At 37.5% G+C, this 25,310-nt stretch overlaps 1 protein-coding gene across 1 annotated transcript in view; it reads right to left on the bottom strand.

The window, feature by feature from the left end:
* Window positions 1-25,310, bottom strand: part of LOC144637463 (patched domain-containing protein 3-like) — a 27,797-nt gene extending 2,487 nt beyond the window's left edge. Inside the window, exons 1-22 of the mRNA XM_078496522.1 lie at window positions 25,156-25,310; window positions 23,149-23,395; window positions 22,154-22,227; window positions 20,241-20,360; window positions 19,297-19,444; window positions 18,383-18,483; window positions 16,234-16,354; window positions 15,562-15,685; window positions 13,300-13,412; window positions 13,092-13,154; window positions 12,609-12,651; window positions 11,691-11,757; window positions 10,581-10,722; window positions 8,695-8,832; window positions 7,979-8,018; window positions 7,420-7,587; window positions 3,797-3,918; window positions 2,780-2,935; window positions 2,120-2,245; window positions 1,465-1,609; window positions 963-1,084; window positions 81-360 (exon numbers count right to left, since the gene is read on the bottom strand). Of these exons, the coding sequence (XP_078352648.1) occupies window positions 81-360; window positions 963-1,084; window positions 1,465-1,609; window positions 2,120-2,245; window positions 2,780-2,935; window positions 3,797-3,918; window positions 7,420-7,587; window positions 7,979-8,018; window positions 8,695-8,832; window positions 10,581-10,722; window positions 11,691-11,757; window positions 12,609-12,651; window positions 13,092-13,154; window positions 13,300-13,412; window positions 15,562-15,685; window positions 16,234-16,354; window positions 18,383-18,483; window positions 19,297-19,444; window positions 20,241-20,360; window positions 22,154-22,227; window positions 23,149-23,395; window positions 25,156-25,262 (2,767 nt within the window). The 5' untranslated portion in view covers window positions 25,263-25,310. The remainder of the gene's footprint in view (window positions 1-80; window positions 361-962; window positions 1,085-1,464; window positions 1,610-2,119; window positions 2,246-2,779; window positions 2,936-3,796; window positions 3,919-7,419; window positions 7,588-7,978; window positions 8,019-8,694; window positions 8,833-10,580; window positions 10,723-11,690; window positions 11,758-12,608; window positions 12,652-13,091; window positions 13,155-13,299; window positions 13,413-15,561; window positions 15,686-16,233; window positions 16,355-18,382; window positions 18,484-19,296; window positions 19,445-20,240; window positions 20,361-22,153; window positions 22,228-23,148; window positions 23,396-25,155) is intronic.

The following is a 25,310-nucleotide window of genomic DNA, read 5'->3' as shown; positions in this document are numbered from 1 at the left end:
CGAACAACGTCTGTAGTCGTCGTCTTCGCGACTTTCCCGGGTTGCAGGCGCTTACCCTACGAACACGTTGAAATTCTTACCTTCATAATCAGTCGGCGGGATGGGATAGCCGCCATTTTGTGTGCCCTCCACCGCTGGCTTGCTGCCTCTTTTCACAGGTGACTTCTTACCATTAGTCACAGCCAGTTCATAACTCACGTTATCTCCCGGCAGCCCGGTTGGATGGACCGGCGAAAGGCGACTATCTTTGTGATCCTGCGACTGCGCAGATTCATACGCCGAGGGTCCAATCGCGCTAAGCAACACGGGAAGGTAGCATAAGCCGTGAAACAGTCCATATAAGACTACACAGAAAAACACCTGAAGAAAAAAACAAGAAGGCAATTTGTAACTGTATACGACCGAAAAGAACATCCAGGTCACTTCCAAAGTCCTCATTGTACTGCATTACCGTGACCTTACACTTCGTAAGCATGTCACGCAACAGATGTGATAAGGTTTGGTCATACACGCAACAATTTTTCACCAGTTGCACTGGGAGCTCTTTTTACGGTCAAGATGCAATCTCTCGAAGAAACGTGGACGACTCATTTTTCCCATTAAAGAAGGTTTTCATTTGTAAGAGATATCTTCAGTCGTACTACATATTCTTGCAGTATCATTAGCGATTTTGTTTTAACTTTTTTTTAGACAAAGATTTTTAAGGCGTCAAGGTTCTAGTTTTTTTCAAAATCACTTCTACCTGTACCGAGTTTTGAACTGCCGTCACACTGTCACAACACTATTTCCTTATAATAGCTGCTAAGAATAAAATGAGCTTCAAGCGAAAAAGTTTCGATAAGAAAAAAAATTTCATTTACCGAAACTAGAACATTCAATTTGACTTACTTCATCAAAGAATCTAGCTGGATCATATGATTTGCCACTAAATTATTTCCGTTTTCACCACTACTTTAACTTACCTTGAAGAAAGTCTTGAAAACGTACGAATTGGAAAACGCCAATAGCATAACGGCTAAAAATGTGCTGAAGCCTCCGTTCCAAACCGCTGGTCCAATATCTCGCAGAGTAGCGCGGGCTCGTTCTAAAAATTAAGAAAATATAGTCTTATCAGAGCGAGCTAATGGTTTTTAAAGTGGCTAGTTTACAGAGGGAATGTATCAGCGTGTCTCTCTTGACTGTTTGAGGCTTCTTTCTGAAGCAGAAATGTCAGTCGTTTCCCGCCCTTACGCTGAAGGCAAGAGACGCTTACAGTTCAGGCTATATAGTGCACAGAACAGTTTCACAATTTAAAGAAATATTTCAGACTTCCACACGAAGTATTTCCGACCTAGACACGACCTTTTTCAGACTTCAGCATGAAGATTTCCGACTCGAACACGAAGACTTCCGACTTAAAGACAAAGTATTCCGACCTAAACACAAATTTCCATTTGAAAACACAAATTTCTGACAATAACTTACCGTATCGGGTTCCAGATATAATCATAAATGTGTGCGCAATGTGAGACGCATAATCCACAGATAAACCAACTGCCAGCACCAGTATGATGGTGGTCACAGTATCAATTGTCAAGCCCCAGAAATGCATTGTGCCTGTAATATTGACCTACAAACAAACGAGCAAAACATCAGTTTCAGTTATTTTAACAGGGTTTTGCCGCAGGTCAGTAATGTAGGAATTTAAAAGATTTATAAGGAGTTAAGACAGAGCGATTTCCAACTGGGTGTCTTAAAACCAAACCAAAGAAGTCACTCTGGCCAATCACAAAGGACACAGACAATCCAAAGAACCAATCAATACTCAAAGCATTACATGTAGACGGCACGAAGCGCGGGAAACATGTACAAACGAGTCAATTGGTTTTGGTTTTGCTTTGATTGGTCGATAAAGTGGCGCGAGTTTGTTTAAAAACAATCACTAAGCGTTGGACCAACGCAAATGCTTAAATGCTAATTACTTCCTTGGTTTATCAGTGCTGGCACTTGCCCAATGAAAACTGCCCTAGTACGTAACTTGTACGTAAACGCGGGTACACAAGCGTGATGCAGCGTAGCTCTAGCCTTCTTCTAAGCCACAAACACGCATGACTAAAGCTAAAAACCACTGACCACTTACCAGAGTAAAGCCGACGCAAGTGAAGACAAGAAGACAGGTCCACAAGTTAGCGAGTACAATAAGTGTGACTATAAACACCGCCATGAGGGCTAGAGCCATGTTACGAAACAGCTCCACTGAAATCACCTGTAACAAATAACATTGAGGACAATGGATTTTGTTTTTGCTGTACAGCTTTATTTCTACTTGGTGGCTTGTGAGCAGGGCTTAGAAAATGTAAGCTATTTGGTTCTGTTTTCAGGAATAATTAATATTTTTATACGTGATTGGGTGCCGGTAGTAGGCAATATTGCCGATACACCAAATCTCCCTGGGTTACTACCCTTTACGTAGGGCAAAAAAATCTTGTCCCCGGTGAATGTGGACCCACGACCTCCGGATCTAGCAGTTTGGGTTCGAGCCCTGGCCGAGATCAGTGTGTTGTGTTCTTGGGAAAGAGACTCTTTACTCTCACAGTGCCTCTCTCCACCCATGGATGGGGGGGGGGGGGGGGGGGGACCCTGCGATGGACTAGCATCCCATCCAAGGGGAAGTAGAAATTCGCTAACACTACGTAATTTGAGCTTTTAGGAAATTCTGTTGATCGGTTCAATTGCCAGACAACTGTTGTTTTTAGACCTGCAGATAAACGTTTACGTATATCCTGGACACTGTTCATACCTTATTTGTTTCCCACGCCAAATAAAATCGTGAATATGGGAAGGCAAGATTCTCGTCGGAGAACACTTCTTCTACTTTCTCACGTAGATCCTCCATAGCTTTGATCTCGGTTCTGGTGGTGTCCATATCTTTATGTCTTAAACTCAGTCGAGAAGCCTGTTAAAGAAGGAACATCAAACCACTCATTTGATGGTTCATAAAACACAGTCGTCCTTTTTTTTTTTCATTTCTTTTCAGTAATATTCATGAACTCGTTCTACTCACGGTTACATATAGAATTTGTCAAGGTGAGAAAAGAAGGGGGGGGGGGGGACATAATACTTATAAGACTCAAACCTCTATTAAAGGTGGAATTTCTTCTAAGGTACTTCAGACACTAATCACTAAAATCCGGTATCTTCAAAACCGACTTTGTGAGACTAAAAATGTTTTCTTCGACTTACTACCATTGCTAGCCCTGTCATCCTTCGGTGGTAAAATATTACATTTTCTGTTGTCTCAAAGTTTGCTTATTTTAATTCGCCATTTAGTGACTTCTTTAAGAAATTTTTTCAAGGCCTGTGCGAATTAACGCGAATTTCAAAAAACGAGTTTATTTAAACCATGTTGATTTCATAGAGCGCTCACTAACAAAAGCGCCTGAATTTCCGTGACACTAACTTCCATTATTTTGCCCTAAAAGTTTAAATCCTGCCTTAATGCACAAGCAATTCAAAAACTTAACAACAACCTTCCCTGTTTGGCATCTTTTAACCTTTAAAGTTAATCTTTTACAATACTTCAACCCAGATGTATCTTTGTACGATGCATATCGAGGGATCTAGGTCCATCTTTTTTTTGTTCTTTATCTTGTCATCAAAAAACGCTTTTCTAAGTCATACAAGAAAATTCTTTCCTTTGACATAGCTACAGGCTTAAAAAGAACTACAGAGCTACTGGAATTTAAAGACAACGACCCTTAGTATCGAATGATTTAAATGGCACTGTTAATAATTTATTATAAAGAAATATTCTTACGGTGATTTCTGGCAGGGGACCCGTCCCATTCTCCACGCGGACATCTTTACGATAACTGATCCCTTGACCCTGAAGAAACTCGCTCAGCCACGAGTAAAACTTCGTCTTGCTAGATATCGTCCCTAATCAGAGAAAAAAAAAATAAAAAAGAGCATGGAATTATCTCTATGATATTCCCTCAAAAAACACACAGTTCTAATTTTTATTATTTCTTCACTTGCTGCCTTCTTTTTTGACAATTAGCCTTCTACGCAAACGTTCTTTTGGCTCGTCACGCAATCTTTCCTCCACCGGCGCAATTATTTTTTTTTTACGCCCACTTTTGACACTTCACGAATTTCATCAAAATACAGTGGAACCTCGATATAACGAAGGGCCAAGGGACTGGCAAAATATGTTCGCTATAACGAGGTTTCGTTTTATCGAGGTTCGTTTCCATATGTTTTACTATTACTGGGGCGAAGAATATCGTTCGTTATATCGAGGACTTCGCTACATAGAGGTTCGTTAAATCGAGGTTCCACTGTATCACTGTATTCAATATAAAGTCCTTGATCACCACTGACCCACCAGCACTAAGGTGCAGGATTGCGGTTTATCAAAATCTCATGATAGAATATCATTAGTTTGATAACTGATATTTTGATATCTCAGTGATATTTTGGTGATAACTGCATGATAATATCAAAATATATTTTTCCGTTTTAAATATCAAAAATATCATTATCATATCGTATTTACATGATAGTTGCTAGAATACTTTTTGTTATCAAATTTTTAAATTATCATTATCAAGGTATCACTATCAAGTTAGAATCATATCATGTATCACTATCATTTTCAAATCTCACTCAAGCAATAACAGACACAATGATATTATGATATATCGTGATAATATCAAAATTGTCCACAAAACTACATAAATGATAATCACATTGCTATTTACTCCTTTTAGACACGGCAAGATTAACTTTCGTAACACCCGATTTTGGCTTTTTTTAACTCACTCTTTGGCCTTTTAATGACTGTCATTCACAAACCAGAAAATATTTAGTTTGTACTGCGTCATTTTTCTTGCAACTTTCAAATACGTATTTAGTAAGATGCGGGTAAGATTTACGTATTGGGATTGTCTGGGGTTAATGTAAGTTATCGTTTAAAATTAGGGTTAGAGTTCAGAGGCAATGTTATTCAGGGTTAGCGTTTGAGTAAGGGTTAGGGTTAGGGTTAGGTTAGGGAGGTTAGGGTTAAGGTTAGGTTAGGTTAGGTTAGGTTAGATTAGGGTTAGGGTTAGGGTTAGGGTTTAGGGTAAGTGCAGTATTCTGATAAAATCATGATTTATCATTTTATCACTGAGAGGAGAAGAAAAGTTAGTTAATTAAATATTCTGATAATATCATGATAAATCACTCTATCACTGGGAGGAGAAGTAAAGTAAGTTAATTAAATATTCTGATAATATCATGATAAATCACTCTATCACTGGGAGGAGAAGTAAAGTAAGTTAATTAAATATTCTGATAATATCATGATAAATCACTCTATCACTGGGAGGAGAAGTAAAGTAAGTTAATTAAATATTCGGATAATATCATGATTTATCACTCTATCACTAGGAGGAGAAGAAATACTTCTTCATTAAATATTCTGATAATATCATGATAAATCACTCTATCACTGGGAGGAGAAGTAAAGTAAGTTAATTAAATAATCTGATAATATCATGATTTATCACTCTATCACTAGGAGGAGAAGAAATACTACTTCATTAAATATTCTGATAATATCATGATAAATCACTCTATCACTGGGAGGAGAAGTAAAGTAAGTTAATTAAATATTCTGATAATATCATGATTTATCACTATATCACTGGGATGAGAAATAAAGTTAGTTAATTAAATATTCTGATAATATCATGATTTATCACTCTATCACTGGGAGTAGAAGAAAAACCACTTAATTAAATATTCTGATAATATCATGATTTATCACTATATCACTGGGAGTAGAAGAAATACTACTTAATTAAATATTCTGATAATATCATGATTTATCACTATATCACTGGGAGGAGAAATAAAGTTAGTTAATTAAATATTCTGATAATATCATGATTTATCACTATATCACTGGGAGGAGAAGAAATACTACGTAATTAAATATTGTGATAATATCATGATTTATCACTCTATCACTGGGAGGAGAAGAAAAACCACTTAATTATATATTCTGATAATATCATGATAAATCACTGTATCACAGGGAAAAGAGAAATAGTTACTTATTTAAGTATTCTGATAATATCATGATAACATATCTTTATAATCAGAGAAAACCCCATTGCGGAATATCAAAAAATCAACCCCTTATATCACCAAAGATATATCATGATAATAGCACTATCCGTTAGAAGAAACATATAGAAAAAAACGTGATATATCATAATTGATTATTAGTCCTGATATAATGATAATTATGTGTTAGAGACTGTTGTGAGTGTTTTGTTGACAAATACACGCACGCGCTGGTCGCACAATGAACGAGAAATTTTCAATACTGCACGAGGCGTAGCCGAGTGCAGTATTGAAAATTTCGAGTTCATTGTGAGGCCAGCAAGTGCGTGTATTTGTCAACAAAACACGAACGAACAGACTCTAACCCTTTTAATATACAATCTGAGTACACTGCATCGAACTGCAAGTGATCATCGACTTAACGAACTTCAAAAAACAAACTTAATGTTTTAAAATAAGAAGTGTAGTAGTACATAATTACACGGGATTACATCAATAATATAAAAACCACAAATTAGCCGTACAGAAATAAAGCTTAAAATGGTTCATTAAATCGTACATCAACTGTGGTCGTTCATAAATACAGTCAGCGAGAAGCTTGTTCAAAGCAAGTCGATGGCTTTCACAATCAAGCAACTACAAGCAAGTCAATCGCACACAAAAATGTATTTATTGAGCTGCAGTTTACCTTTGAACATGAAAGCGCTTCAAGTTGTTATCCTCTTCGATTTTGTTTGGTATTAGATCGTTGATAATTTGAGGAATATATTTTTCTTCCACTTCTACAAGCCTTGAAGCTGAAGACATTTTCAATAATGCACGATTTTCGTGCATTATTGTCAATACTGCACTGTCTGAGTTTGCTGACGACAGGTAAAGCAAAATCACGTGATCTATTTTAACCAATTGCGCGCGTGGATTTTGGACAGTGAACGAAGAGTGTATATTAATACGCAATACTGCACCTCTCTCCCCACCAGGGAGCTGACTTCAAGACTTCGTTAATTTTAACAATATCATCGATATCGTGTTTCCCTTACAAACTATAAAGAGCTTACCATAAACAGGCTAACCGAAGTGAATAGTAGGCTAGCCGGTTACTAGTTACCAGTCGATGACCGCAAGTGGCGGCCATGTTGAAGTGGGCTAGTGCCTTAGTCCAGGATGAAAGATTGTATGACGTCATATGACGAGCCAAAAAAACGTCTGCGTAGGAGGCTAATTTTCATTTGCCCTGTTAACATTATATTGCCGGTATGTTCTATTTTCGAATTCCATTCTTTTCCACGACTTTTGCAGCAGTGAGATAAACTTTAAGTGACTTACATGGTGTGGTACTCTGGTCAAAATATTGCCCAGGCTTCTCTTTGCGAGCCCACTTTATATATTCCTCATACCAACTGGTCACTGAACTGGAGATCACATAATTATCACTGGTCGCCACATCATAAAGGTCGTGAAGTTTGCCTTGATTTTCATAATAATCAAACTTTCCTGCATAAAAAAAGAAGAAAATGACTTAATCCAGAGGCACTCGATTGAATCAATCAATCAATCAATCAATTAAATTTTCAATCAATCAATCAATCAGTCAATCAATCAGTCATTCAGTCAGTCAATCGATCAATCAATCTGACTGTAGCCCGAGGTCCCATCAGCAAAGTGTAAACCTAACTTTCAACGGACCACTGGATATATAAACGATCGAACCTTGTCGAGCCGGCCATTTTTCTAGTAACGACAAATCAAACCGCTCCCGGAGACAGATTTTAATGCAAATAGCATTTGCTCAACCCAGACAGAAATTTGGACTAACCAACCTAACCCTTGCCGCATACGTTATCAGACACCTCACCCCTCCTTGTGCTGTTCCCTGTTAACTCACCTGTATAGATGTTCGCTGGAGCTCCATCCACAGGGAAATACTGCAATTAGATTCAGAACGCAAGATCAGCGCAGCAACAAAACCTTAACATAACAACATATAACATAAAACTTTATTTATCCTCGAATTTAATATAGCTAAGACAAGCTAGTTTCTTCGAGAAACAAGTGAAATATATATTAAAAAATAAAAATAAAATAAGTAAAATAGAAATAACAATATTATTATATCCGTTAACTACTTACACATTAAAACTGTATAAAAATACAAATTTACAAAGTCAATTCAAACCTCAAAATTAGAAATCTTACTGATCATCACTCATTTCTTCTGTTTGTAATGAGAATTTGGTGGTAAATTAAGACAATAATTGATAATTTTCTTTATTCTCATCACATGCAAGCTTGGAAATGTGTTGAAACTGTAACAGGAATTTAGATATTGGGCGAGCTTAGATGTTGATCACTCAGATGTGAATGAACGAACGAACGAATAACTTGTTGACAAATGATCTAGCGTGTGGGAAACCCTATGCTAATTGGGGACACATAATCACAGCTAATCCAATAAAATATCCATTGATATGCCTTAATGGCCTAATTATAGTTAAAAATAATCATCTATACAAATGTACATCGTATTTGAGGTTGAGATAATGCAATGCAGTGATATGCCACAAAAGGGTGAAATTACACAAAATGAACATAGCGCCATACCTTAGAATTTGTGACGCTGTATTTGTAGGCCATTGTCTCAGGAGGTAAAAACCAGACTTGGTCAAAATACTGCCTCAGCATCAGTGTTCCATATAGATTGACGCCAAACATAGTTCCAGTAATGATGATCACGATGATCTGCAAGAAAAAAATGAATAAAAAGGGAATTGCTTAGCGCCTTACTACTGCATGGCTTTTAAAAACAACTATTTGTCAAACATCAGTGGCCACAAAATTGTGTTTGTTTGACTCAAACAAACACAAAAAAAATTAATCTGTGCTTGGTGGAATTATTGCAATTATACCCTTTTTAAGTTCCCATGACAATCAAAGTAGTCAGAATTATTGTCGTACGGTTTCATTAAGCTAACGTGCATAGCTAATGTCCTTCTGCTATAAGTAGCTTTATTTCTGTGTCAAACAAAAAAGATTAGCCGAAAGAAAGAGTCCTCTAAGGCTCGACACTTCAGTTACTGTCATTGTGTCTCTCGGACTGCACCTACACGTATAATGCGAAATGTTAATAGTAATGACTTGACGAAATGCCATTAGGTAACCCACGATGGACTAGCATACCATCCAAGCTTCATCACGTTATGGAAACTACTAACAAGCTACTAAACGTAAAGACCGGACTTTGTCACGGATTTCATCAGATTTTCGAACAGCCAAAATTTATATTTGTGTCGCAGGAAAACTTGAAATAATAGTCCATTTTTACCAAAAATTGCTATATTAGAGCACTAAAACTGTCAACGAGCAACTTTGGCTACGGATGGCTCAGATGGAAACAGATTGCAACTAAAAGTTGTAAAAGAAAGGCTTAGATTTTCAAGTTGTTTTTATGCGCAGGGCTCAAAATAACGGCCGGTCAAAGGACAATGTCCGGCCAAAATGACGATTTGTCCGGACAAAATTTTGGTTCGGCGGTCATTTTGACCGGCGAACCAGGACGTAATTTATTCTTTTTACGGACCACTGTTGACATGAAGCCGTTGGCGTTTCCTTTCTTCCTACATGCCGAGCAAAGGCACAGTTATCTCACTTGTAGCATGGGCATATGTCCTTTTACTATTTAGTGTTCGGTAGTAAAGAACAGTAAAGTGCTTACAACCAAGATCGCCTCCACCCGTAAGTCGTTAATTAATGTAAAACTATGCAGAGTAATATAATATATAAATAGTTGCTAAAAATTTTAACGGTCATACTTTGAAAATGTATGTAGCTTAGCATACGAAACGTCAAGTTTATAAAAATGCGATTTTTCATAATGTTTATCACCGCTGTTTGTGTTATATTTTTAATCAAGTTACGATGGCCTAAAACCAAGAGTCTATATGATAGAGTAATATAACATTACGGCTACTGAGCATTTTGTTTTATGTAGAGTAGAACGCAGAAGAAATGGAAATTCAAAAAGCGAACATAATAAAATGACACATTTAGCGATCAACACATTTAATTTTAAGTCTTATACTCTTTAACAACGAGTGTTTTAGCTTATGAGGCGAAATTTTTGGCAGAATAGGCTATTGCTTCAAAGTAAATACTCAATATTTTGACCGGTCAAAAACGAGACATGACCGAGCAAAAATTGATTTGGCCGGTCAACATGACTGGTCAGTATCCGAAAATTATTTTGAGCCCTGATGCGTCATAAAAAAAAACGATATTTATAGCCGAAGGTTTATTTATATCCGCAAATTAAGGTTATATCTTCCTTTGTTCAAAGAAAGATATATGTTTAAAAGATATGTCATCTAGAAAACATGTTCTATGTTCAAAGATAATGTTTCTCATGGGTTAAGGTGCCTACCACTAATTTCAGAACAGTTTAGACCAAAAACTGCGAAACCCTCGTGACATGGCTGCATTAAAACACGCACCTTTCCAGGGAGGGAGAGTATGGCACGTCCAATATACTTGTCCATAAACTCCTGTAAGAGATTCCTCTTGCCACATTGAGTTTCTGTGTAATCATCTCTCAGCTTGATACAACAGCAGCATCCATCTCGCTTCTTGCCTTCTCTGCAGATAGTTAATTTAAAACAATTTTCATCATGAAGCGTAAGTATAAGCAAGCTTTGTGGCCAGCTAGTAGCACTTGCTGGACTTAATTTAGGAGGGCAAAATGTGTGTTTCACAGAAAAGCTGTTCTTCATGCACTTCCCATCTGGCTGGAAAATTTTTTCAACCCACCTGGGGTCACTTCAATAAAACATTCACAAGTGTAACTTATATTACAAGTGTAGCTTTTGTTTTGAACCTCTAAAACAATAGATACACTTGTAAATTACACTTGTAAATGTTTTATTGAATTGACCCCTGACTGGCTGCCTTTTTGTAATCAGCAGTTTCCTTGCTTTATCAAGTATAATCTTGCAAAATTTCTTCAATCTAATGACTGTTTCGTTAGAAATTGTGGCTTTTCTCGGCCAGCTGGAAAGTGGATGAAGAACAGCTTTTATGCGGAACAGCTCCGTTTTGTCCTGCTGTTAATAAACTAGTTGTCTCTCATTTGAGTTACAACAAACAGCCAAAAGCAAAAAGACATGCAAATGCAACCTTAAGGTAACTCAAACCTTCGACAGGAATCAAAATAGGGAGATATTCAAGTTATTGATAGTAAAATTAGTGAGAAAATAACCTGGAGGGGAAGCAAAAGGGTTCAACTCAGCAGGAGGTTTTAAGACATTGAGGGTTTTAAGTTATCGAAATTCAACTGTTTATGCCAATGAAGACTAAAAATAATGGTTCAAAAATTGCCACACTAGTGCACTAAAGCTATCTATAAAGGAGTGTTATTGAGTTATGTATGCTCAAGTTGAAATCAACAAAATAACAAATATTATTATTAATTTTGCTCTCTCTTTGACAATTCACTTCAAACTTTATCTTGTTGTTCTTGGTGCAAATTAAGGCACTCAGTCATAATTTTAGCAATGTTTTAACCAAAACAAGTAAATTTCAGTGCTGAATAATCAAATGAAATTTACCTTCGGGCATCCAAGGCTACAAATGCTGCAAACAAAGTGGCTTGAAGTGCAAAGTCTGCTAAGATACCTGGAACCAGAAAAAAAAGAATACAATCGGCAACGTCAAATTACAGTGTCTAGCATCATAAGTCGGCTACTGCATGCAGAAAGGATAATAAAAATCTCTAGTTGTTAATGGACATCTTCTTGTAATATATCGAACATGAAAGAGTGTTTAATGGCATTTTCAATCACCAAGAAGAGAATTGAAAATATGACGTGCATCAGAGTATCTTTGACAAACAATAAGGTGTTTGGAAGTGTGATGAATCACTCCCAAATGTTTGATTTATCTTCTCGATCAAAAATACAGCTAAGGAGTAATCAGAGAAATTAAATTAATCATAAAAATCTATGCTTATTACACCTGCTTTCAGTGTTACGTGCATAGCTATCTTTCTTCATCCATCTTTCAACATCATCTTTCGACGTGCTGTTTGAAACCTGATGCATACCGGCGTTGGTTTCATGCAAATGAGCCCACAAGTTCAGAAGGTCATACTAGTGGGCTGTGATTGGCAGATTTCGATCCATGTTTTGTGTAGCACATCGAAAGATTGATGTCGATAGAAAACCGCGCTATTCACGTCATATTGAAAGCGGGTGTAAGATCACATAATTACCCAAACCCCTGTTATGGTACTGATATTTGCTTGGTTTGAATTTGATGAACTATAAGGGGTGCATTTGAAATGATCTCTATTCTTATCAGATAGCCTAACATAACCTCATTGAATTAATTTGACCCACTGTTAGATGAATAACTGTGTTTACAAGAATACCTCCCGATTAAGTTTGCACAGAATTTTTGCAACATAAGTGGATGTTTGGCAGAATGGGAAATGCTTCAAGGTAAAATAAAGTTCCAGTAACACACACCTATCCCAGCAAATATACAGAATGACCTCAAAGCTGGTAAAATCTGTAAAGAAGAATACAAAGAACACAATCATTTTAACTTAATATAAATTTAATGTGAGAAATAATGCAGTCTATACTCTACAATATGCAAACAAGCAAACAAACAAGTTTGCGAAAGTAGGTAGGTAGGTGGGTAGGTAGGTAGGTAGGTACGTAGGTAGGTAGGTAGGTAGGTAGGTAGGTAGGTAGGTAGGTAGGTAGGTGGGTAGGTAGGTAGGTAGGTAGGTAGGTAGGTAGGTGGGTAGGTAGGTAGGTAGGTAGGTAGGTAGGTAGGTAGGTGGGTAGGTAGGTAGGTAGGTAGGTAGGTAGGTAGGTAGGTAGGTAGGTGGGTGGGTAGGTAGGTAGGTAGGTAGGTAGGTAGGTAGGTAGGTAGGTAGGTTGGGTAGGTAGGTAGGTGGGTGGGTGGGTGGGTGGGCAAATAAATAGTAAGACAAAACTCACAGTGCTTGCTCCTATCATAAAAGCCAAGAAATCAGTCAAGGATGTAATAGTTATTGAGCAGCCCTGCAACAACAACAACAAAAAAAAAAAATAAATGAAAAAAACTGATTCTACATGTATAGTTCTTGCTTATTGTAAATCTGTAACTATTTTGTACTTTCAGTAAAAGAACTGCAGTAGTAAACGTCTATTAGATGAGTCTACTCACAGCATGTTTCATAGCAAGTCCAATGCGTTCTGAAATTTCACGGTTCTTGTGAATATCTGGCGGCAGGTTGTCCCATGCTTGCACAATAACAAACATATCATCAACTCCAATACCTAGAATTAAGAAACTCTCTTAGTTTGAAAAGATACACCGTTCAAGCCTAGTGGCCCATCATGCCAGAGTTTATCCCAGTTTCCATAGCATGAAGTGACAACGAGTATTTATCCTCCTGGATGGGATGCTAGTCCATCGCAGGGTTACTTCCCAGCATTAAATTTGCTGGCCCCCATTTGTAAACCTGGGTGGAGAGAGACACTCCGAGAATAAAGTGTCCTACCCAAGAACACAATGAAGTGACACCAGCCAGGGCTCAAATTGGATTGCTGGATCTTGAGTCCAGTGCACTACAACCATTAGGCCATTGGGCCTCCCATTAATGTCACGCACAATAGAAAGGACACCGTTTATGGGAGAAAGGTAGGGGAGATAAGTGTTGTCCTGGACCCGAGAGCTGCCTGCCATGGGCGAGACCAGTACTCTGGGCTAGTGTCAGCGAGTGGCATATAAGACCGTGAGATGGGTGTCACGGGGCACAGAGGCAGGGTGGCGTGTACCTATGCAAAGCTCCTGGAGGGATGGTAGCGAGGGGAAGTGGATGTGTCCACCGTTTCTCACCCAAGCTAAGGCAACCCAGGCATAGCTTCAGTGTGGGACTGAAGGGTTGTCGCCAGCAACACTTATCCCCCAAACCGTTTATTAAAGAACCAACAACTAAAATGGTATTACAAAAATCGCTTTTTTTTTATAAACTATAGATAAACTAAGTAAAATGTTTTAGAAACGTTCTCTGGTTAAAAATTTAAAAATATAAGCTTGTTGGTTTGTTTTTTAAGTGGGTCGAGCCATCAGAATCATTTAACTTGGCTTGTCTGCCCTATATCAATGGCCTCACCGAACCGCTTAAAAGATTGCTTCAAAACAATGGAATTCGTGTCGTCACCAGACCCCACAGAACCCTTCACTAAGAGTTTCCTTCACCAAAATTCAGACCTCCCAGCCACCTTCAAACAAATGTGGTCTACAAGATTCCTTGTAATGACTGTAATTGGAGTTACATTGGAGAAACCGGCAGATGTCTACAGACGCGAAGAAAAGAACACATCAGAAACGTCAAACATTGTAACAAAGGATCGAACATTGCAAACCATGCATGGATGAATGACCATCAAATTGATTTCAAAAATGCAAGAGTCATTGACAAAGGAGACTATCGCGTGCGAAAAACTCTTGAGTCATGGCACACTGCTATGACAACTGAAGCGGACAACAATGCTAGGTCATTACCTCCACAATATTCTATTCTTTTAAAATAGTTATCTTTTATTATCATATTCTCACTATTTTTCTTGTCACCTTTTTACGCATTTTTATTCTGTAATTTTTTCACACATTTTTACCCTATATATTTATTCATTCGCGCCATTTTTATCATTTTTATCATTCGCTGCAGTTTGGCAGCCGAAAGCTTATATTTTTAAATTTTTAACCAGAGAACGTTTCTAAAACATTTTACTTAATTATGAATCCTGGTTACTCTTCCATTTTCTATAGATAAACTGGATATAACATCACAAATGGAACAGATGTAAACTAGTAGCCTAGAAGAAATGCTTTGTCTGAGTGGCAACAGTAGAGCTATGAGATACATGCGGAGGATGGGTGGGGAAATAAACGCTTGAGTCCAGCAGCTTAACTGAATTGCAAGTGAAGATCGTCTGTGATCACAAGAGTAAACAGGGGAAGGCTGTGTAGATCTGATTGGCTGACAATCTGTGAACGCGTGCAAGCTTATCATTCATTGGCCAGTATAAATAGAGGGAGATACATAAGTCAAGTACATGTTTACGGTTCAAAGAGCGGGGTACAGATTGCCGGAAAAACACATCCACGGGGAGCGCAAGGTTTTATTGAGCTAAACATTAACTCCAGTTTATGCTTTGGCAAAAACAGCCAACAAAACAGACATACACAACTGTAAATACTTACTTTAGTTTAGTGATAATGATAAGCCAACTACAAAAATTGGAAAATACTGATGTGCTTAAAGGCTTGACAAATATGTTATTTTACTTAAATACAATTTTCCCTTCCATCAAAATAATTTTTAACCCACCGAAATCTGGAAATGTTTACTTTGTAGTCAAAAATACTTTTAGACATGTTTCTACACTAATAAGATATTTCATTAACTGACAATCTTACCAAGTAAAAGGAATGGAAGTGTGGAATGAACAGGACCATAGAAAGCTCCAAATGCACTAGACAGTCCAAATGACACTCCAATGGCTAAACCGACACACACAACACCAAGTAAAGCCAGCCACGCCTGTTAAGAAGAACAGAAAGAGATTCGGTCTTTAGTCTTTAAAGTTTATAGCTAAGGTAACTTTTGGTTACAGAATGAGTGAATGAAGTTGGAGGTACATGTCTTTTTTGGTTAATGAACGAACAAAGGAACGAACAAACAAACAAACAAAACGAACGAATGAACGAATGCATGACTTGTATGTATGCATGCATGGAAAAACAAAATTAATGAACAAACAAACAAATTGACACAGAATGAATGGACAGACAGGCAGATAGCAGTGAGTGCACAGACAGACAGACAGACAGACAGACAGATGCATAAACGAACGGTTGAATGAATGAATTAATGAACAACTTTTTTTATGTGTCAAATCATGTAGCATATAAAGGGAAACTGAACAGTTATTAGAAACACCTAATCACAACTAATACAACAAAATATGAATTGATATGCCTATAAATTTATACATTAAGTTATGACTTAATGTACAATGTAGTTATATGTCCCTCACTAAATACAAAATGAAAGCTTGGCTTTGTTACATTTTTCATAAGTAACATCACCTTTATATTAAGACGGGTGAGTTTTCCCAGCATAACAGCCACATAAGCAATGATAAGCATGTATCCAATGGACAGAAGTTGAACATCACCTTGAATACTACCACCTGCATCCTCTTGATATCTGTTGATCCAAACAAACATCAAAGTTTTGCCTTAGGGTGCGTTTCTTTGGGAAAAATCCAAATCCGGATTCTTGATCCAAAAACGGATTTTGCGTTTCTTTACCTATATCCGAAAATGGATTAATCTTGGATCAATGATCTGAAGAATCCACACTTCGAGTGGATACATCAGATCATATCTGAATCCGGATTTTTAGGATTCATGATCCGTGCGTTTCTTTGGGAAAGGATTCGAAAAAAGTACCTTGGCCCAGCGGTCTTTGCTGTGAAAATACAGGTTCGCTCTTTGTAAACACCGGCCATACGGAAAGTTTTAGGCGGTTTTTTCGATCAAAATACAAATATATTTCACGATAAAAGGAAACGGTAGCTTCAGATAGGTATGTAGTATCATTTTAAACGGGATACAGGTTTTCTAGAACAGTCACTGTGTGCCTACGGAAGTTGTATCCTTTTGAAATTGTCACGACTGAAATTTGCACTGATCATTTCGCAATCATTCTTCGCTCTCAGATGCTTTCTCGCCACATTGTGCTTAACGCTAAAGAAGATCTACTTCGACGTGTGGTTTTTGTAAAAGATTTTGTATGCTTAAATTATTTTAGTTAGGATACATTCGACGAAAAATAAATTTGTGCTGATATTTTATGTTCTGTGCGAAATGTGTTTACGGGGTTGTCATGGCAAAAAATCCGTTTTCGGATTCTTCGTTTCTTTGGGAGCAAAGTATCCGTGTGATCTGAGATCAATGATCCAATTTTGGATTTTCCCAAAGAAACGCACCCTTAATTGAATAATATTTTTTAAACCAACTTGCTATCATTTTTAGCTTTCATATTCATTATCAGGATTGTCGAATGATAAATGCAAGACATTGTGAGACGGCAAAACTGATATCTTTTCTGCGAGCCTGAGACTTCCTTATTATTGAAAAGAAATCGAAAGTCCGAGAAGGTTCCCCCCACCCCCCAAAAAAATGCGTGATGATGAGACCTCTGGAATTTGGCTAACATTTTGAAAGACCTGCATTTTTTAAGGTCCATTCACCACCCCTGTTAATTATCATTATCTGAAACAAAGTTTTAATGTATTTTTCCTAATTTTTACTACAACATGTGGATGCAGGGATACTCATGTTTAACCTGTCAATTCAACATTTCAGAATAAAAATAAATGAAAAGTAACCTGCGGTAAGTAAAAAAGGAACTCCCTGACAAATCATCTACCAACTATTTAATATACGTGCAGGTAATGTCACACGAAACCTGGGCATTCCTAAAAATGAAGTATACCACTAACAAGCTGAGGTTAAGTGTGTATGAAGCAATTGTGGAACTCTGCTCAAAACCAGTGAAATACTAATGAATTATTCAAGCCTCCAAGGAAAATCGTAATTGGTTCAAGAAATTAGTGGTAAAATAGCAGTGAGTTCAAATTATTAGTGGAGCAGATCCAAGGATTCCAGTTATAGGAAGTTCAGTGAAATTAAGGGTTTGCTGAGAAATCAGGACTCCACTGTATGAGGTGTTACTATTTTTGAGGTGCTAATTTTTTACGTGATTGATAACTTTAGGTATACCTGCCAACTTTTTCTGGGTCATAGGCGTGAAATTTTTATCCTGAGAGTGCCAGGATTTCCGAAGATGATACAAAAATGTCTGAAGTTTTCTGAAGACATCCGAAGTATTCCGAAGGCGTTCCCATTGTGTGGAGTGGACGTGTTTTGCTAAACACGACCTTGTTCACAAGCTTTTTTTTGTCAAAACTCTGTGTTTTCGTGGAATTTATCGCCATTTACTCATTTTACATGGAGTTTTGGTTTGAGATTACATTTTTTGGAATTGTGTCGTTTGTGGTTGTAATAACTCACATTTTTTGACTAGGCATGAGAAATTGGTTCGTAAGCGTGAGTTGGTGTGAGATCGAAGTTTTCAACTCGCAGGCGTTAGAAGTTGGCAGGTAACTCCCAGGCTTTGCAGTGTTACATTACACTGTAGATAAAGTCAATTTTAGCAAGAGAAACTTACCCTTTACGGGAAAAGTAAAACAGTTCCAAAGAAGACTGATCTAAATTGTCGTCCATTAATTTGTTGAATTCTTCTTCCCATTCATCTGTCACTGGATCCTCCTGGTGACAAAAACAAACAAACAAATGTAAATGTTCAAACAAACCAACAAACAAACAGGAATGTAACATAATTATATAATATACAGTAAACTAGGTTAAGTAAGGAAGGTAAGGTTAAGCCTGCATATACAATGTAGCCTGGTGGACCATCAAGCTTGAGCTTGTTATCCCAGTTTCTGTAGCATGAAGTAATAAGGAACATTTCTACTCTCCTCTGAGTGGGTTGCTAGTCACCACCCCCCGCCCCCCCAGCATTAACTTGCCAGAACCCATTTATACACCCGGGTGGAGAGAGGCACTGTGAGAGTAAAGTGTTGTTCCCAAGAATGCATTACGCAGTGCCCCAGCCAGGGCTTCAACCTGGACTGTACGATCTAGGGTCCAGTGCACTAACCAGCCAGCATGATACCATAGAGATTATCAATAATTGAACAGATATGATTATTAGATATTATTACATCACATATATCCACATTGACCATTAAGGAGCGGTCGCCTTATGGTTTAACTTAATGCACTGGACTTCGGAGCAGTCCACATTCAAGCCCTGGACAGGGACAAAAACCTTTATCTCCACCCAGGTTTATAAATGGGTATCAGCCAATTTAATGCTGGGGGTAACCTTGCAATGGACTAGCACAATATCCCATTCAGGAGGAGAGTAGCAAAAATACCTAGCTGTTCTTGTTACTACATGTAAAACTGGGATAAGCTCCAGCCTGATGGGCCACTAGGCTTGTATGCAGACTTTACTGTACTGGAAGTTTGCATAAATATGTAACACAAGTTAAGTTCATTACATGTACAACCTACCAAAGCTCCCGAATTTTCATTCAGCTTTGGACTGAATTTTATTCCATAAGTCATTGAGGTGGCTTCAGCTTTCACAATATGATCTGTTGAATTCCGTTCAATTCCACCAAGGTACTGGGACAACACAAATCTTTTCTTGGTTACAGGACTGAAATAAAAATGATATCAAATTATAATTATAAAATTTAACTAATAATGAATATTAAACAAAAGGGTGAACAAGCAAATCAATGAACAAATTTAACTGGAAGTGACCAGCTCTCCAGCTGTTGATGTGAAACCTTGTTTGAATTGTCACTTAAAATCTGTAACTGGAAGCTCTTTTTATGTAAGCAACCATTTGGGAATTACAAACTCTTGTAAATGCAATACCACTCATTGCAATGATTCTGATTTCTACACATATAAAACGTTTGGTGGGAAAGGGAGTTAGTGATTTTGGTTAAAAATGAACAATGCAAAAAAAAACCTCCAAATTTTGTGTGCTGGGTTGGTTTACATGTGTTAATTATGTTCCTATTAATATTTTTTTTTCGCTGCAGGCACCTTCTGTTTCGTTTTCAGGAAATTACAAAAACAGGAAAAACCCAAGCAAAACTCGGCAGAAATAAAAACAGGACAATGTTTTGTTAAAGTAAACAAACCTATGTGTGAGATTGGAGTTGTTTTGGGGATCTTCGTTTTAAGCCAAAAAACACAACTACTCTTTTTCCACTGAGCCATTAACATTATGAGTGTTACCTTGAAACTGATGTTAAAAGCTCCGGTAAGTGACCAATTTCAATTGTTTGGCATATGGGTTCATGCTCATTAATGACCCTCTCTAGTTATTTTTTTTAACCACTTTTTCAAATTCCCGAGGTGGCTGCTTATGACAGCTTTTTGATAAATGGAAACACAGCATTTTTCTGTTAAAATGAGATCCAAAGAACTTAGATCTGTACCTAATAATAGTAGGCTTGTTAATTTCCCTTAAGATGTCCTCCTTGGCAAGTTCATTGATGGTGGCCTCATCAAATGACCAGAGCTCCAACAAGCCATTAGTTAAGCACACAGGGCCAAGTCTAAAACAAATAAATCATTGACAGATTTAATAGTCGAATGCAATCTGAATTAAATAAAAATAATTGAAGTTATAAGTATCTAGTCTCAACACCCTCCCTTGTCCAAAGTACTCCCATCCCCACCCCCTGGTGGGGATGGGAGTACTCTGTTCCTATTGTGCACAAATGCAAATTGATAATATTATTTCCTGTTTTCTTCCTTTCCCCCACATCCTACAAGAGATGTTTTTCCATTAAGCCAAAAGTTTTAAAGGAAAGTATGGGGCTTAACTGAAATTTTCAGAGGGGGGGGGGGTTCAAAACCAAAAAACCTTCCTTGAGAGGGGTATGGATAATAAATTCTGAAACAAAAAATTGTCCCAGACCTGTCTCATTTTCTCCAAGTTGCCTCCCCCTTCCCCCAAGGTTACACAGGTTTCCAGTTCAATTCAACTCAACTTAATTTTGTTTATATAAATAAGATACAAATTACAATGCTTGTCTCTGCCACTACAGTACAGTGCAGTGCTCCAAGCTCAAGTTTAACCCTTGATATAACAAAGGGTCAAGGGACTGGCAAAATTTGTTTGCTATAACGAGGTTTCGTTACATCAAGGTACCTTTTCATACATTTAATAACTGTTACTGGGGCGACGAATTTTGTTCGTTATATCGAGGACTTCGCTATATAGACGTTCGTTAAATCGAGGTTCCACTGTAGTTACAAAACAAATCAAGGCAGGGGCAAGAATTACAGTCAAACCAGATGTTCTTTTTTTTTTGTAGTTATGAATTTTTGTGTAGTTGTGCAATTTTCTGTAATGTATGTATGTAAAGTTTTTGAATGAATAAAAAAAAATAAAAATAAAAAGATGTTCTTTTGATGGGAACTTTGCAATGTTGCGGCGCAATGTTCCAAATATATTGATTGACAGTTTGCTCATTGCAACTTGCAACTTTTAATTCAAATTTGCCTGAGGATATGAAACATAATAATTCCACCTCTGTCTCAAAGAGGGATGAAATTATTGTGCTATGGTGGACTGCTTATCAACAGACTGCGATAAATTAGCGACAGGCTTAGTTGAAATCGCCAAACTTGGAATTGCGCTAAAAATTCAAATTTGCTCCGCAAGTTACAGCTTACTTTGTAATTTCAAAACGTAATTCCTAACTTAGCAATGTAAACTAAGCCTGTCACTTATTTCTCGCATTCTGTTGACGAACAGTCGAAAAAGGGGCAATTATTTTCTGTTTCTTTGAAACAAAGGTGGTACAACCTGGTTTTATACAGCAAAATGAAAACCGGAACTTGGCAAATTGCTCAGGCAAATTTGAATTGAAAGTTGCAAGTTGCGACGAGCAAACTGTCAATCAATATTGGAACATTGCGCCGCAAATTAACATTGCAAAGTTCCCATCAAAAGAGCATGGGGTTTGACTTTGCGGTTTAACAAGGTTTATACAAAATAATTATACAATAGGAAAAGAAGAAAGAAGATGAAAAAAAGATATTCCCCAGCTTTGATGGATATTTATACATCAATGCATTAATTTTAAGGATTTTCCCAGTTTTTTGTATAAATTAACCCCGTAAGTGTGGTTTAAATTTGTCTCAAGCCAGGTTGATTTTTATTTCCCTTTGTTTCAGATTATGATAATGAATATCAGACAATAGAAAATAAAAATCCAACTGGTTTGAAAATTTTTAAATCAAAGATAAATTCAAACCACAAAATATACATGTAACTACAATGTATCTCACACTTATCATTTTCTGTTAGAGCTGAGGATACTGTAGTTCTGTTTCTTACCTGAAGCAGAGTTTCTCCCAAGATTTGTCTGTTCCATTCCCTATTTGTCTGACCTTTTTATGAATCACAAGTGCCTAATAGATGAGAAAGAAAAAATGTGTTCTTACTATATGAAAAAATAAATGTGTGGCCCATATTCTTCTTACTGATAGTATCTCTCTTGATCATGATTTATAAGTACCATAAAAATTTAATGCCAGTTATAAGCCCTAAAGGCCATCCATAAGCTTTTGCTATTCAAAGGACAATAATTATTATTCCTACTTTACAAACTCCAGAGTTTCTATTTCTATTCACTGGCCTTATGACGGTTTAGGTCAAGACAAAACTACATGTATTGTCTGCAGTTGACTTATACTTGTTTTGGTGAACATCACCATGAAGTTATTACGTAACTATTTTGAATACACATTTATCCTCTATAAGCCTTGAGCTTATGTAACTTTATAAGAGGTTTTGGGAGGGCTTATAACTGGGGGAGCTAATATCTGGAGGGGCTTATAAGTGGCATAAAATAAAAACCATTTGGGAATGAATTGAAAAGAAACAACTTAAAAACTTTGAAAAGGAATATATTACATTATTGCCAGTCTGAATAACCTTTTTTATCTGTGGGAGGCGCTGTGGCCTAATGGTTAGTGCACCAGACTCGAGTGGTCTGGGTTTGAGCCCCTGGACAGGGTCACTGTGTTGTGTTCTTGGGCAAGACACTTAACTTTCATAGTGCCTCTCTCCAACTAGGTGTATAAATGGGCAACGGCATCATAATGCTGGGGGGGGGGGGGGTACCCTGCGATGGATTAGCATCCCATTCAGGGGAGAACAGAAATATTCCTAGCCGCTAAATGCTACAGAATCTTGGATATGCTTTGGCAAGTATGGGCCACTTGGCTTGAGGCTTTCCCTAACTGCAAACTTTTGAAGTATAGTGTTCTAAAAGGGCATTAATTTTGTAAGTTAATACTGATGGGAACATTGGATGGGGTCTCATGTACCTCTCTCAATATAGCTGGGGTGAGAACATCTCCTGCCACAAGCAGAGCAGCAGAAACACGCACTTCTGTCGGAAAGTTATCATCAACCCATAGCTTGTGCTCCTGGGCTGTCGAATCTTCAGGAGTCCACAACTTATCCCCACGACTCTCCTGGGTGAAGTTAAGAAGCCCAACCAGACACGCTCCACAAACAATCAGTGAAATTAAGATTGTGATCCAAGGACTTCCACCAACTGCTTTCCCCAATCTGTGCAAAGATTTGATATTAAGAGAAGATTTAAGTAACAAGTGTGAAGCTGGCTCATTTGGGTTATTTATTAGATTTATTTTGAACAGGGCTGAGGCTAAAGACCTGGCTAAACGGACTCGCAAGTTGGCTCAAGTTTTCAACTTGCATCTACAGTACTTGCGTTTCTGTTTGGCCAGGACTTGCCTGCACTTGCGTTGACGTGCGATGATGCATTCACTTTGGTCGAGACCAATTTTGCATGCAAGTCAACGCAAGTTTTTCACCGTTTTACGGCCACACAACGCAAGTCAATGTAAGTCTGTTTGTTTACTTCAAGTACTGAATTGCAGCGCACGCAGTAGAACTGAAATGGCTTCTTTTACAACTTGCATGCACTTGCCAGTCTGTTTGGTCACCCAACCAGAGTCTGTACGCAAGATCAAATTGCGATATCTTGCGTCCATTTGTGTTACAGTTTGGCCAGGGCTTAAAGAATTGTTTTGCAATATTTCTTTATAACTCCACGTTTTTAACATTTCTGAATACATTTTTGTAACTCTTGTTCTGTTCATGACTGCTATTCATGTGAGAAGGATTACATGGAATTGGATCTTTGTATGTATTAATAAGCATGCGGTTAAACAGAAATCTTTCTGACCATATTTTTCTGACTTCACAATGATAGGGCTCCAAATTCAATTTTAAATATTAAGTTTACAGATAAATAAAACTTACTTGCTTCATCAGTCGTCAGGACTGTGGCATAAATTGTTTTCTTCATAAAAATATGTCATATTTTTCTATTCTATCTGAAGACTCAAATGCAATCTGCCGCTACGCTATGATAATTTCTTTCCGAATATACTGTTTCATGTTAGTCGTTCACACATCATTAGGTCTTCATTCAAGAAATACATAATGTCCTCAGTTAGTTCACTCAAATTAGCTAATTTGACAAGATCAGCTCACATCAGTATTAATGCAAATATTTTCTTACCTTTATGAATGAAAAACACAAGCAAAAGCATCAAAATACGCATATGTTAAAACCGACCGGCATCCGGCAACTGAATCGTATGTGCACGGTTCGTTTGTTCGTACAGGTGTAATTAAATTTATGACGGAAGGCGGCCATATTGGAAATAAGAAAGCCAAAATCTGGCAGAAGGCACGAAATATAAATGTACATAGTGCCTGATCTAACTAGTTTGAAATCGATTAAGATAAAATTAATGGCATCCCAAAATTAATGTGGCTGTGTTTTGTCTGAAGTAAGTCGCAAGAATGACGAGCAAAATAAGATAGAAAATGATCCGTTAGCTAGCTTGTTCTTCCCTCAGCTGCGGAAATTAAAAAGTCTGGTTACGAAGCGCGATCGATCGATCGAATGTCCCGCGCAATCGCACAGCAAAGAGATCAAAATTCATTCTGTTAGATATTAACTTGACCCATATACACTGTCATCACTCGACATCTTGAAGTATTTTGCCTAAAAGTAAACAATCACGATATCGAATATCAAACATAGTTACGTAACGTTGCGTAAACGAAGGAGGAAAGCTATAAACCGATTGTGGTTTTCTAAACTTCACTTTAAACCCATTACAACAGACACAAACATTCTTTATCGACGAAGAAAAATAGTCACTTTGCTTCTTTATGTATTCGATCTGCAGAAATCTGCGATAATTTTAAACTTCAAACTAATAAAACTTCGTGCAGTATGAATATTCACAGACTAGACGCGCACGAAGGACTCAAAACTCCGAATTACCAACCTGTAAAAGCCTTTTTCCAACGAGCCAGTGATAAAATTACTTATTTTGTTCAAGCATTGACAGCTCTGCTTTTCTGTTTGACCATCAGAAGCGTTCGGGTCGTCCATATTGTTAATTTTTCTGCCTGTCTCGTATACTGATCGGCACCGATCGGC

Source organism: Oculina patagonica, chromosome 14 (genome assembly GCF_052425735.1).
Source record: "Oculina patagonica isolate OP01 chromosome 14, crgOcupat, whole genome shotgun sequence".
NCBI lineage: Eukaryota > Metazoa > Cnidaria > Anthozoa > Scleractinia > Oculinidae > Oculina > Oculina patagonica.
Note: the sequence above shows the minus strand (reverse complement) of the source record. Positions and strands in the feature narration are given on the sequence as shown.